Genomic DNA, 13,316 nt, shown 5'->3' on the forward strand with positions numbered 1-13,316 from the left:
AAATTTCAATAAATAAATATTGCAATAATTGAATTGGAAATTATGTCTGCATCAAATTACATATATTTAATCCTGAGAACACAGTGATTATACATTCCTTTATCACTTGAATACTTTGTGATGCTAACCATATCAAACTATGATTTGTATTAAAAATTTCTACAAAGTTGTCTTTAAAGTGCCCTGCATTTGGGATATTTTGTAGTTATTCATGTTACATTTTAAGTACACCTGCAAAATTCATGTTTTCTTTCTTAGAAAGTCACGTAGTTTCAATTTAACTAATATTCTTTAATTACTATTTCTGCTCTGAAATATTTTATATTTACGTAAAACTTTCCTCTTCCCTAAATTCTAACATAAGCAGCTTTCTCTGTGCTCTTGTTGCTATGAACATGAAAGATCCCCCAACATACCACTCTTGAGTTCAGGATGGCAGAATTTCAGGTCTCGGCAGTTCCGAGCAGGGTTTTTACGAGAACCATCAGGACTAATGAGACTTTCTATTTGTCCATTGACTGATTTGAGTGAAGTCATAATCTCTTCAGTGTTGATTTTGAAATCCATTGGTTCATCTCCATAAAATGGGGCAAAACCACCAGATTTTTCTCTGCCATTGATGACGGTCCCACCGTCACAGCATGGACCTGGAGCACCAGGTGGGCCAGGAGGGCCAGGCTGTCCTGGATGTCCTGGGGAGCCCTGGGAAATGTAAGAATATACATCACTGAGCTCTACTTGTTTGGTGTCCACAGAAAGAATATGTTGCTAGCCCAAGAAAATATATTAAAGACAATTAATCCTTGTGACATCATAATTATTTTCATAAAAGTTTATTTGCATTGCTTTGTGATCAAATGATAACCAGTTTATAATAACTATAATTCATTATCATGAAATTTGTTGTTCCACTGTGTAAGAATCAGTGGTGGTAGAGCACAAATTTTACTGTATCATGTTTCCTTCTCTATAACAGTTGTAAGCAATTATAATGTTAACATGACTGAGGGGATGTGATCAGGAAGCATATGTTCTGATCCCAATTTGTCTTTAACTTTGTGTCTTTGGGCGGATCACTTAACTTATTTGCGTTTCAATTGCCACATTTGTAACTTGTGGGGGTAATAGTTTTCACAGACCACAAAGATGTAGAACAGGAAAGTATTAGGAATCAAGGTATCAGTAGCAAAAGAGAAATCATGGAAGCTGTTTGAGAGGTAGAATGTACTACATACTTGCAAACCATTATGATTATCATCGTTTTGGAAGACTAGTGTGAGATCAACACTGGCAGAGTCCATTTGGTTAAATGTGCTTATGTCTTTATTCAGATATAACTGTCATCTGATCAAACCATTAAAAAGGTTTTTTTCCCCGTGTTGTTATAATGTAATGGAGAAAGTCTTAATAAGGTAGAGAGTATCTTCAAGTCATTGTTCATTTTCTAAACCACACTGGGGGATTATATTATGTTTAACTCACTATCTCAGTTTTAGAATATTGCAAAGTGTTTCTGAAAATATGAACAACATAGCAAATTAAATATGCATATTTATAAATGATGTCTTACCTCAGATCCTCTTTCACCTCTGTTACCTCGAGGCCCTGGTGGTCCAATGGGACCTGGATGTCCACTTATTCCATCTTTGCCGGGGGAACCGCTAGGTCCAACAGGTCCCTAAAATATTATCATGATATTACAGTGTTAGAATACCATCCTTCAGTGAAAATAGTTTAAATATATATATATATATATATATATATATATATATATATATATATATGGACCTTCCAATATCTTTGTGGTACTTACTCTGGGTCCTGCAGGTCCTGGACTACCGACTGCACCTTGGTGACCAGAAGCACCCTGACAGGAAGGATGAATATGAGTGAAGACTTTGAAAAGGTTGGGAAACTGTATATTCCAGATCAGATCAAGAAACACTGGGACTGTGTTAAAATGTAATTTCTTTTTCTTTAATCTCCCCTTGTCTGATGCTCTTAAATCATATAAGCCCTCGAATCCATTTCCCATCTCTTTTAGCATATACTTTAGAGATGACCATCTAATTGGTCTCCAAGATTTTCCTGTTTCATCAGTTAAAATGCATTGAAGGGGATTTTCTTATGAAATGGATTCACTTACTGGAGAACCTGGGGGACCTGGGTTACCAGGGAATCCTCGATGTCCTTTGATGCCATTAGCACCACGTTCGCCTGTTTCACCTTTGTCACCACGTGGACCTTGGGGACCCTTTACAAACACATTTCAAATTAAGGTCATACATACACATACACGTTGGAAAAACAAAATAGAATTTATACCAATTAAGTCAATTTTTTAGCATTCTATTAGGTAGAAATTTTATCAACAGACATTGAACAATGAAATAATAAAGATTGTTCTTGTGGTTGTTTTGTTTTTGGACTGATAATTGCATGGCACCCCAATAATTGATGTGTATATCCTTGGTCCCAAGAAATTTTGGAATACTGAATTGCTTTCTATATAATCGAAGGAAAGTTTAAATTCTGTTCCAGAGTTATGTATTTTGTTATCCCCTTTTCCTGAACTTAGCAGGAAATAGAATATTTCCTACACTGTAGAATGAGTTAAAAAACAAACAAACAAAAACCACAAAAAACAACAACAAAAAACTTACCGCAGGACCTCGGACACCAGCAGGACCTGGAGCACCAGAAGGGCCAGCAGGGCCCTAAAATAACAACAAAGAAATGAACAAAGACACAGAGAATTGTTCATTTATTGACATACTTTTATTTGATTTAAAAGCTGAGAATGTCATTGTAAGGGAACAATGGAAAGCCTACTATTATTGAAAATTTGTATCATTTTCTCCTTCATAGTCCTTTCCCTGTTTACATCTTTGCCAGGGGGTCTAAACAGAAAAGCTGAGAAAGACCCATTAATTCACCCTTACATTTACCCAGTGAATATATATACTTGGTCTGATTAATTGTGTTTTGAATTTTAGAAATGAATTCTTCATGGATAACTGCCAGAAACTTCTTAAATATCTTCATTATCACAGCTGCCTATGGAATGACTAGCATAAAAACTAAAATGAATGATAGTAGATCTTTTGGTTGGAAGATAAGACATTCTACCTTCTACCTCTGATCTCCTTGCTGAGGAAAACAGACAAGTAAATAAAGATGGTGTTTATTAGAACTCACAGTTTCTCCTCTGTCACCACTTTTTCCGGCTGGACCAACAGGACCAGGTGGGCCTGGATGACCAGGAGAACCAGGGGCACCAGGAGAACCATTTTCACCACGATCGCCCTGTGGGCAAATTCACAGATCCAAAATACGTATGATTGGCAGTTACTGCTTTCATTACACAAGTCCATTGTACATGGATTTGTTATACCTTGGTACCAGGAGTTCCATCTCGGCCTGGCAGACCATCTGATCCAGGGTTTCCCTGATGAAATTTTGAAAAAAGAGACAGAGAAAAGAAATCAACCTCTGTTGGAACCATTCAAATTCCATCTATGCCAAACTTTCTCAATGAGAGCGATATCATTCTAAAGAGGATAAGAGGTGGTACTTAGAAGAGAAAACGCTTAGATATTACAATGGGTGTATGTAGTTCTTCAAAGGGGGACAATACTTTAATGCAATGTATCTGTGGAAATAAAATTGCATGAGGTGAGAAAGGAGAAATGATTAAGAAAAAAAATATCTAAAGGGATCCTTAGGGGAGAGAGAATAAATAAAAGCTTGACAAACAGTAATTTAAGCTGATAATGGAAATCTACAATTTAAGAAAAGACTAATCACAGATAATACGCAGTACATTTTCAACCAGAAGGAATGTGGAGAATTGGGGCTCTCCCCAAATTGTTTCTTTATTTCGCTAGAGATTATATTTGTCTCCATTAATGATCATTCATTGGGTGAATAATGAACATGAACATTTAAGGCTATTCTTAGTTGTTACAGAAAGAATATCTTACAGAAGGAAGAATATCTTATTACAGAAGGAAGGAGAACTTTGGCATGGGGCAATATTTGCATTCTTAGACATTAAGGCCCAATTTGACCTTTGCTTAAACAAATAATCAAGTACTCCCTGGCTGATTGGCTATTTCCTAAGAACTAGTACTTACATCTCTTCCAGGTTCACCAGCTGTACCAGCCAGACCTGGAAGACCTTGAGGTCCAGGAGGACCACGTTCTCCATTTTGACCACTAGCTCCTGGTTTCCCACTTTCACCCTGTGTAAAAAAAAAAAAAAAGACATTTATTTAACTTAAGAAATTAATTAATATAATGTTACCAGTTGTGTTTATTTCTCAGGAAAAAATCTTGTTTAATTCAATTTCTACTAAGTGTATGCCTAAAACTGTCCAGCCATAGGGGGAAAGCTTTGGAGAAGCAAGCTTCTTGTGTTTTCCAAATTGCCCAGTGTACTCTGGATACCAAAGGGCTGAGGAACAACACTAAGTATCATCTTCAGAATACATTCTAATATGAGATATATAAACAGAGGTGGTTATTGTAAGAAAAAAATTAATGATGAGCCATCATGAAACTATATGGTAACTAGTATTACAACTAAGTTACATTAAACATTTGCTCATATAACTTGAACACACTTAAATGTTATATTGTATTTTCACTACAATATTATATGACATTTAGTTTAAAGAGGTGCTTGAAGTGTCAAAACTATGAGCCATAATAAAACAGAATTGCCTCATTTGCTAAATGGATAGTTAATATGCTAACAACTAGGATAATATTAGTAAAAGAAAATCAAGAGTGCAAAATAAATTGAGTTGATAAATAATTGTTATCAATTAAAAGCTTTCATAGGTCTTTAAGGTGACATTATTTCCCCCCTTCAAGACTCATAGTCAAATTGAAAAATGCTCATAAGTTTCCTAACAGAAACACTTGAGATAACAAGATATTTTTCTGTGTTATCAATTTATTTTTATTTATGTTTAAGGCTGGTCTATGATGTGCATTGTTTTTGTGCTCCGGAGCCTTTAAGTAACATGCATGCTTCCTGAAAATGTGGAACTATCAATAATTTACATCTATTATAGGAACACTTGTTCCTCACGTACTTATTGTGGTTAAGTGATCCCCCCAGGCAATGAAAGGAAACAGGAGTCCAGTGCTTCAAACACAGATACACTCACCTTAATGCCTTGAGGGCCAGGACTTCCTCTAGGGCCTGGACCGCCTGGTGGTCCTGCCAGACCTCGAGCTCCGGTAACCCCTGTAAGTCCAAGTGGGCCTGGAAATCCCTGTTGTGACAGATAATGAAGCCTCAATTCTTCTTTATCTGACTATGTTTTCCTCTATTGAATTTGTGATAAAAAATAAAACAGCATTGTCAATCAATGGAATAACGCATCTACTCACCGCAGGGCCCGGGGAACCAGGTGATCCTTTCTCACCCGGTGGGCCAGCATCACCTTTTGGTCCAGACACCCCAGGGCTGCCAGGAGCACCACTGTTACCAGGTGGACCTGGGGGTCCATCCTTGCCTGGAGCACCGCTGGAGCCTGGGGGGCCTGGGTTACCCTACAAAGAGATATTTGAAATTTGAGTATCTATAATGAAAAAAATTTAAATTTCTTCCCTCTTTTACCTGCGTTCAAATGACTTTATATAAGATTTAATATAAAGAAATGTAGCAGTGGGTAAATTTCTCTTCCTATGCATATATGAATGCTCTTTATGGAATATGTGGTGAAAAAAAATCCTTTAAAAAGTACTCACATTACTACCAGGGGGACCAGGAAGACCACGGCCACCAGGGAAGCCAGCAGCACCCTGTGAAATGGTAATGTAGTTTTGAATTTCAAAAGTTAAGTAGAACAAATAATTAACCACTACAAACAAATATAAAGTATAAAAAATGTGCTAGGATCTGCCTTCTGCTCTGGGTAACTTATGGTTTGTTTTTTCCTCTTGGAATTTACATATAAGTCATATATGAGTAAGAACTTATAATTTTTATACACTTTTAGAGATCTAGGGTTTTCAAAGAAGTTTTTATACAGATTAATATTAATGCTTTTCAATAACAGTTAAGAGGATCAATACTTACAGGACCACCAGGACTGCCACGTTCACCTTTGACACCTTGGGGACCAGGGGGACCCTAAATGGAATGGAGGTGAAGGTGGTTTTATAAGAATAGCGCCAAAATCAAATTTTTGGAGAAGCACTAAGCCTTTGAGAAAAAATGACTCTACTTATTGTGATAATCTTATTTTGCAATATGCACATATATCAAATCATCCTGTTTTGTACACCTTAAAGTGTACATCCTGTACACCTTAAAATTATATAATGCTGTATGCCAATTATGAATATTGAATGTTAACTAAAATTAAGTATATTTGTATGTTTATATGTGTATAGTCACAGGATGTAAAGTACAGCATAGGGAATATAGTCAATGTTATTATAACAGCTATATACGATGTCAGAGGGGTGGTAGATTGGGGGAAGGTTATCACTTTGGGAGGGGTGTAAATGTGTAATCATTATGTTGTTTTGTACACCTGAAACTAATATAAAAAAAATAAAATTAAAAGAAGTTAAAATAACTTGATTGACATGATATCTAGACTGTTGGAGCCAAGCTTCAAATTCAGAACTCTATTCCTGTGAAGACTGCACTTCTTACCATAACAATCTCTCTCAGTATGACTTATTAAATAATCACTAACCTAAGTGCTTCCCATCAGAAGGCTCAGAGAAAAAGGCAATACTTACAGCAGGCCCAGCCCCTCCTGGGGGTCCTGCGACCCCCGGAGGGCCTCCTTCGCCTCTCTCACCAGGAGCGCCTCTTTCTCCTTTACCACCAGGCTCACCATTCTGTCCCTATATTCAGAAACAACAGCTTGTGAGCTAACATCTTTCATAATACACTTGGCATATCATTTTTATTCAGAAAATAGAGTCCTTCAGGTGGACAGATGTTGAAATATAATTGGAAAAGGAGGCTCTTAGAAGACATGGCAAAACAAAGTCAAGCAAAATATTTCCCTGATCAAAGAATATTATCAAGAAAGCATTACGATGCACAGTATTTGTCCTGAGGGAGAAAGTCTCTTTGAGGATTATGCATTCGAAAATAAACACCAGTAATACCATTTGAGAAATATGGGACTTAGAGCTCATTTTAAATGGTATCGCCTTATAATGGAAGAACTTTAAAAATTTTAGAATGCTTTAAAATATACAGTATTATGTTAGCCTCATTAACCTGGCATAAAGGCAAGTGTTTTTATCTCCATCTTTTAAAGAGTAAGAAGAAAGATAAAGTAAAAAAAGCAGTAGAGTGGGGGAGGGGAGGGCTAAATTAACCCTATAGGGAATGAGTGGCTGAGGCAGGACTATATCCAGGCTTAATGTTTACTTCTGCCATTTTTCAGCAAGAGAATGATTCTGGGCTGTGTGACGTGCGCTTTAATGTTCATACTTACCGGGGCACCAGGGAAGCCAGCAGGTCCTGGAGGCCCATGTTCACCTCTCTCACCCTGAAGTAAAAAATATCCTCATTAGTCACAGGGAAGACATCTCCCCACAGCGACCACACACCATCCTCTGTATCATCTTATTTTTCCTTTAAGAAGGAAGTGTGCAAAGGTAACTAACATAGTTTTCCCTCTGAAGAGTTTTCAATTTCCTAACAAAGTTAGGAGTGAACACCACCAGAACCATCGATTTCTTCTGCCTGACTTTGATACTCCTTATAAGAAAACTAATTTGAGAATTATGTGTTTAACGCATTTAATTGTATAACTTCTAAAAAATGTAAGAATTTTAAAATACAGTAAAAGAGTTGAGAAATCAATCAATCAATCAATCATTAATTAAAAACATTTACTATATATCTCTCCTGAGTCACAAACCCTGAAGATGTGAAGAATTTTAGATCCGGAAGAAGCCTCAGGCAAAGATTCTATAGGTTTAGGAAATACTCATCTTACCAATGTATATTACTTGTGATATTTTTATATTTTTTCCCAAAATTAGTTAGGAAAGAAGGCATGATTTAAAATCATCTATTGTGAGCTTTAGATGTAAAAACTGTAACGTTTTCTTGCATGTCATATGACTCCTGAAGACAGTATGCCACCACTGAGACGCAGGGCCCCTAGGTAGCATTGCTAAGTATAACAAGCTACTGCCTGTGTGGGGTTAAAAAGCATTTGAAAATGTCTTTAACACTTACAGGGCCACCACGAGGACCAGCTATTCCCGGAAGTCCAGGGGCACCACCTTCACCCTTTAAAAAGAGAAAAGAAAAATAATATTGCATCATCCAAAAAGCCAAAGACATTTTCCTTTTGTTTCTAAACAGTATTAAATGTTACCTTATCTCCAGGCTGACCAGCTGGGCCAGGGGGACCAATGGGACCCGTAGGACCCTAAAGAAAATAGAAATACATTTTTAATTTTGAAGATGAAAGAACATCATTTTTCCTATTAATCAAACAGAGAGCATATACAGATCTTATTCTCTAATAAACTAGATAACATGATTTATTTTATGGCTTGAATGATATTTTATTTATCTATTGTGTAATACTCCAGAGCTTAGTAAATATAAGATTCTGTAGGATGACTCTAAAAGATTATAAGATTCAGTGGAATTTTATTGATTCACTTTTCTTTCTATTGCAGGAGGTAAATAAGATCTGATGTAGTGTCTTACAGTAATAACTTAAAAATTAAAATACATTGCCTTATTCAAGTGTTTAATAATTCAAAATGTTTCATTTCACTACTCAAAGTATCATTATACATGTTAAAGTTTGCAAATTGAGATTTTGAAATATTAAGTTTTATTTGTATTACATAAATAAAACACTAGGGTTTTTTTTTTTTTTTAATTAGATAATGACTTACCCGTCCAGTCTGTCAAATGTGAAATATTTATGAATTTCTTTAGGGCAGCTACAGTAAATATGTTATCTATGTGATGGCATAGTTTTCATGTTTATTTAACATGTTTATTATGTAGATATGACTACAGCTACAAGATGTTTGCTAATGTGAATGGAATTGATTATAATGTGTGTTTTTTTTAACATTTATTTTGAAATAGTTATAGATTTCATAGTTATAGAGAGTTGCAAAAAAGTATGAAGGGAAATCCTGTGCAACTTTCTCTCAGCCACACTCAACGGTACATCTTCCACAACTGGAGTATAATATCAAAACCAAGAAATTGACACTAGTATAATCCATGGAGTTTATTCAAGTTTTATCAGGAATATATGCACTCATTTGTGTGTGTACATAGCTCTATGTAATTTTACCACATGCAGGCTTGCGTGACCACCACCAACATCAAGATACTCAAATGTACAATAGCAATAAGACTCCCTCGTGTCACCTCATTATAGCTTCAGCAGTCTCCGTCTCCCCCTTCCTAACTCCTGGCAAACATAAAGCTGTTCTGCATCTCTGTGTTATGTTATTTTATAATGTTACATGAATGGAATCATGCAGCATCTTTTTCATTTGACTTTTCATCACTCAACATCATGTACTTGAAGTTTGTATAAATTGTTCTGGGTATCAATAGTTTATTCCTTTTTATTGCTAAGTAGTATTCCATGGAATGACTTTACCACAGAATTACAATGTTTTTTAAAATCAGAATTCCTTCCTGAGCAGTATTGATTATCATGAATTTTAGTGACTCATTATAACTTTAGCTTGTAACTTTTATCATACTGTGGGTACTTTTCCATTCTCAGGTCACTGTTGAACTATCAGGTAGTGAGAGATATAAATCAGAAATTTTAACTATCAGGTCTTTTGGGTCTTCTTAATGCCTAGGAGGTGGCAAAGTATGGTCTAACTTTTCATAAGGAGTTTTGGGAACAAACAGAAGTGGAGGTGAGGGACTACTGGGTATTATACAGATAAAACCTGTTTCTCTCAAAGTGAGTACTCACCCTTGGACCATCTTTCCCTGGAATACCATCAGCACCTGCACCGCCTGGTTCACCCTGTCAAATAAAAGCCAATGTCATCAGGTTAGAAGTATCCTCAATGAAAATCTGCCAAGAAGACGAACAACCTTCAAGGTTTGCTGTGATGTATGCGAGGCATTCTGATTCATAGTTGCTCAAGGAATACATAAAAATCTTACTTACTGTGAAACGATAAAATTGATTTTGAAAACAGATTGCTTTCCAGCAGTGTTTTCCTTTTACCTACAAAACCTATTTTGTTATATAATTAACAAAAGATAAGTCAGTACCTTGTCACCCTTTGGGCCGGCAACTCCAGGACCTCCCCTTTCTCCAGGCATCCCTTGCAGACCAGGAGTACCAGCAGCACCAGGTGGGCCAGCGGGACCAATAGGGCCCTGAAATTAAAGAAGAAACACTATGTCCGAAGAAGGAAATAAGAAGCATTTTGAAAAGTCTAAGTTAATTGAATTATACGGCATTACCTTTCCTCCATCGGCACCAGGGGGGCCAGGTCCACCCCTAGCTCCTGGTGGTCCTGCCCCTCCTGGAGGTCCCCTTTCACCAGGGGCACCCGCATCACCCTGTAATAGAAAAATGTAATGTCCCTGTTAGAAAACTCAATGCTGAGGTAAACATAAAACACCCTAAATTGTATTATTTTGATGCAGATAACTAGATTCTTAACTTGTACTTTTGAACAATTCAGAAACTTTTATAGTGATGAAAGACATTTGATCAACTGAATTGGAACTGAAAACTTAAAAAGAGTTGGTCTAAACAAGGAAACTTTGACATCTGACCTGATGAACTAACTTTGAAACTATTGTTATTTTAGAGCAAATTTTTAAAGTTCTTCTACTAAAATAGTTTTCCCATATAGTGTCAAGGCACTGGAAATATTTTTCTTTTAAAATGTCAGGCCCATAGTTGATTCTGTAGTTTTTATTAGTGTCTGCAAACTTTATTTTTCAGATGAAGCAAATTTAATGTATTTGAGATGCGTTGAGTTACCTTAAGTGTATTCACCAAACATTTACAATGTTGTGCTTCTTAAAAAGAGTATCTTGGTGTAATATACTAAAAGTGTGTCACTAATCAATTGCTCTATGACATGCTGAAGAAATGAGAAAATAAATTGAAATATTCACCTTGCCTCCTGGAGTTCCAGGTGCACCAGCCTCACCCTTTGGGCCCTAGGAGATTGACATTCTATAATTAGACCTATATCAGAATGCATGCTATATAAGTATAAGCAAAACACACATTTGACTTGTTTTCATACTGTACATTTGTCAAATCTTGAGCTATGTGCTCTTTCTTTAATACATTTTATTTTATGGTAAAAATTCAAGCTTTCTATCTAACAGTTATGATTGAATAAATTTTCTTTGTTATGTTAATAAATATTTCAAAACTAAACGTTAAACTCAGACAACATGGCATGAAGGAATGCAAAATTTAATAATTAATAAATGATTACAATTTATTCTTTTGGTTGGTTTCTGAGTTTTGAAAACATGACATGCAACTTACTGCTTCACCAGGTTTTCCATTTTCTCCTGGAGGACCAGCGGTTCCAGGTACACCCTACAAAGAATCATATTTGTATTGTGTAATCACTTCAAATATTGCAAAAAAAAAGTTCTCATATGTATGTTTCTGCAAAGTATTCAAAAAACAGTTTTAGTGGTCTTTTTAGAGGTAAATAAATTTGTGGCTTTCAAAATCCAGACAGAGCTGTGATCATCATATGTGATAATAGATAATCCCTCTATTCTTTCCATTGCTGTTTATAGAAATGCGTTGAAGGTCATAGTGAGATGGATTTAGCTATATAAATTTAAATTCTAATGAAAATAAGTGTAAACATATAGAATTATGTGAACTTGTAAAAATATTATTACTGCACTCATTCTGGAATGCACATGGAAGTTATGCCTGTCAATTCACACTGTCTGTCATTTTATTTCAAGGCAGAAGATATACCCACAAATTTTAAGCTTAAGATGAATTGCGATATATTAGTATCACAAAAAATTTGAACTGTCAGTTAACAGATACAGCTATCAAAGGGAAGCACTTAATTGTCTGGTAAAAGCAGGTGTTCAATGACAATTTAAATAATAAATTCTTACTTGCACTCCTGGTGGACCAGGGGGTCCTCCATCTCCTTTGTCACCAGGTGGCCCCTAGGTAGAAAAATGTAATGAGATCCATCATTATAAGATTTTCACATTTAGTTCACACAGTTTTCATTTCAGCAGGCTGTCGGCTTAATTTAAAAATTAATAGTGTGAAGGAGGGAAGAGTCTGGCCTGTGGAAGTGATGCTACGGAGACATGTAAAACATAAACTCTACTCAACATCCAGATTTAGCTAACTAAATAAGCAAGCTTAGTAATTGCTCCGGTAAACTATTATGATATAGTATCAGAGATTATGTAATTCTCGAACTCTTCCCTCTGCTCCACTCCACTCCCACCCACTTCCATCTCCAGTTTATGTGAGTAAACTTACAGCAGATCCTGGGGGACCTTGAGGTCCAGCTTCACCATTCTTTCCAGCAGGACCCTAAAAAAACCAAACAACAGCAACAACAAAAACAGTTAGAGAAGCAGAGAGAAGTTGAAGGGGTGGAGATAAATGTCTGTGTTATAAGGCTGGAAATAAGTTGATGAAAGCTACATACTTGAGGGCCAGGACCTCCAGGACCACCTCGTTCTCCATTTTTGCCAGGAGCACCCTAAAGAAATGATTAGTACTTACTAATTTTCAAAAAGAAATCATTTATCATATTGTTCTCTCAGAGTTTTGATCTGTCTCCCCACATACACATACATACATACATACATCATACACAACCAAAAACCACTTTCTATATTTAGGTCCCCATGAATGTTGCCACTGTTTCCCCAGAAGAACTCTACCAAATATCTATAGTATATATTAGCTCACTCCTCACATGGTATTTTGATTGTAATATATTTTTCTGGGCTTTCAAAATCAAGTTTTGGTCATCTCTGCACTCCCATATGGAAAGTCAAAGGCCTTCTGTCAAATATTTATTGAAGAAATGAAGGAAGGAACTCACATCATTTCCTTTAGGACCAGGGAAACCCATGACACCAGGCTGACCTCGGGGACCAGATGGGCCTGGAGGACCTGGGCGACCACTTTCTCCTTGACTTCCCTAATGAGAAAAAATGACATTAATAGAGGTTTGATAAAAATCTGATCAAAATATACAACATACATATCAAGGCTATAAAATGTACATCAAGGCAAGGCCCAACCATGCATGCCATTATTCACTGGGCTTGTAAAATG

General features: G+C 36.2%; 1 protein-coding gene across 1 annotated transcript in view; it reads right to left on the reverse strand.

The window, feature by feature from the left end:
- Positions 1-13,316, reverse strand: part of COL3A1 (collagen type III alpha 1 chain) — a 39,988-nt gene that overhangs the window by 4,074 nt on the left and 22,598 nt on the right. Inside the window, exons 24-48 of the mRNA XM_033112574.1 lie at positions 13,081-13,179; positions 12,679-12,732; positions 12,507-12,560; positions 12,125-12,178; positions 11,523-11,576; positions 11,138-11,182; positions 10,472-10,570; positions 10,277-10,384; positions 9,969-10,022; positions 8,376-8,429; positions 8,234-8,287; positions 7,482-7,535; positions 6,769-6,876; positions 6,095-6,148; positions 5,764-5,817; positions 5,404-5,565; positions 5,178-5,285; positions 4,137-4,244; positions 3,395-3,448; positions 3,199-3,306; positions 2,664-2,717; positions 2,147-2,254; positions 1,814-1,867; positions 1,571-1,678; positions 417-702 (exon numbers count right to left, since the gene is read on the reverse strand). Of these exons, the coding sequence (XP_032968465.1) occupies positions 417-702; positions 1,571-1,678; positions 1,814-1,867; positions 2,147-2,254; positions 2,664-2,717; positions 3,199-3,306; positions 3,395-3,448; positions 4,137-4,244; positions 5,178-5,285; positions 5,404-5,565; positions 5,764-5,817; positions 6,095-6,148; positions 6,769-6,876; positions 7,482-7,535; positions 8,234-8,287; positions 8,376-8,429; positions 9,969-10,022; positions 10,277-10,384; positions 10,472-10,570; positions 11,138-11,182; positions 11,523-11,576; positions 12,125-12,178; positions 12,507-12,560; positions 12,679-12,732; positions 13,081-13,179 (2,149 nt within the window). The remainder of the gene's footprint in view (positions 1-416; positions 703-1,570; positions 1,679-1,813; positions 1,868-2,146; positions 2,255-2,663; positions 2,718-3,198; positions 3,307-3,394; positions 3,449-4,136; positions 4,245-5,177; positions 5,286-5,403; positions 5,566-5,763; positions 5,818-6,094; positions 6,149-6,768; positions 6,877-7,481; positions 7,536-8,233; positions 8,288-8,375; positions 8,430-9,968; positions 10,023-10,276; positions 10,385-10,471; positions 10,571-11,137; positions 11,183-11,522; positions 11,577-12,124; positions 12,179-12,506; positions 12,561-12,678; positions 12,733-13,080; positions 13,180-13,316) is intronic.

Source organism: Rhinolophus ferrumequinum, chromosome 8 (genome assembly GCF_004115265.2).
Source record: "Rhinolophus ferrumequinum isolate MPI-CBG mRhiFer1 chromosome 8, mRhiFer1_v1.p, whole genome shotgun sequence".
Lineage (NCBI taxonomy): Eukaryota > Metazoa > Chordata > Mammalia > Chiroptera > Rhinolophidae > Rhinolophus > Rhinolophus ferrumequinum.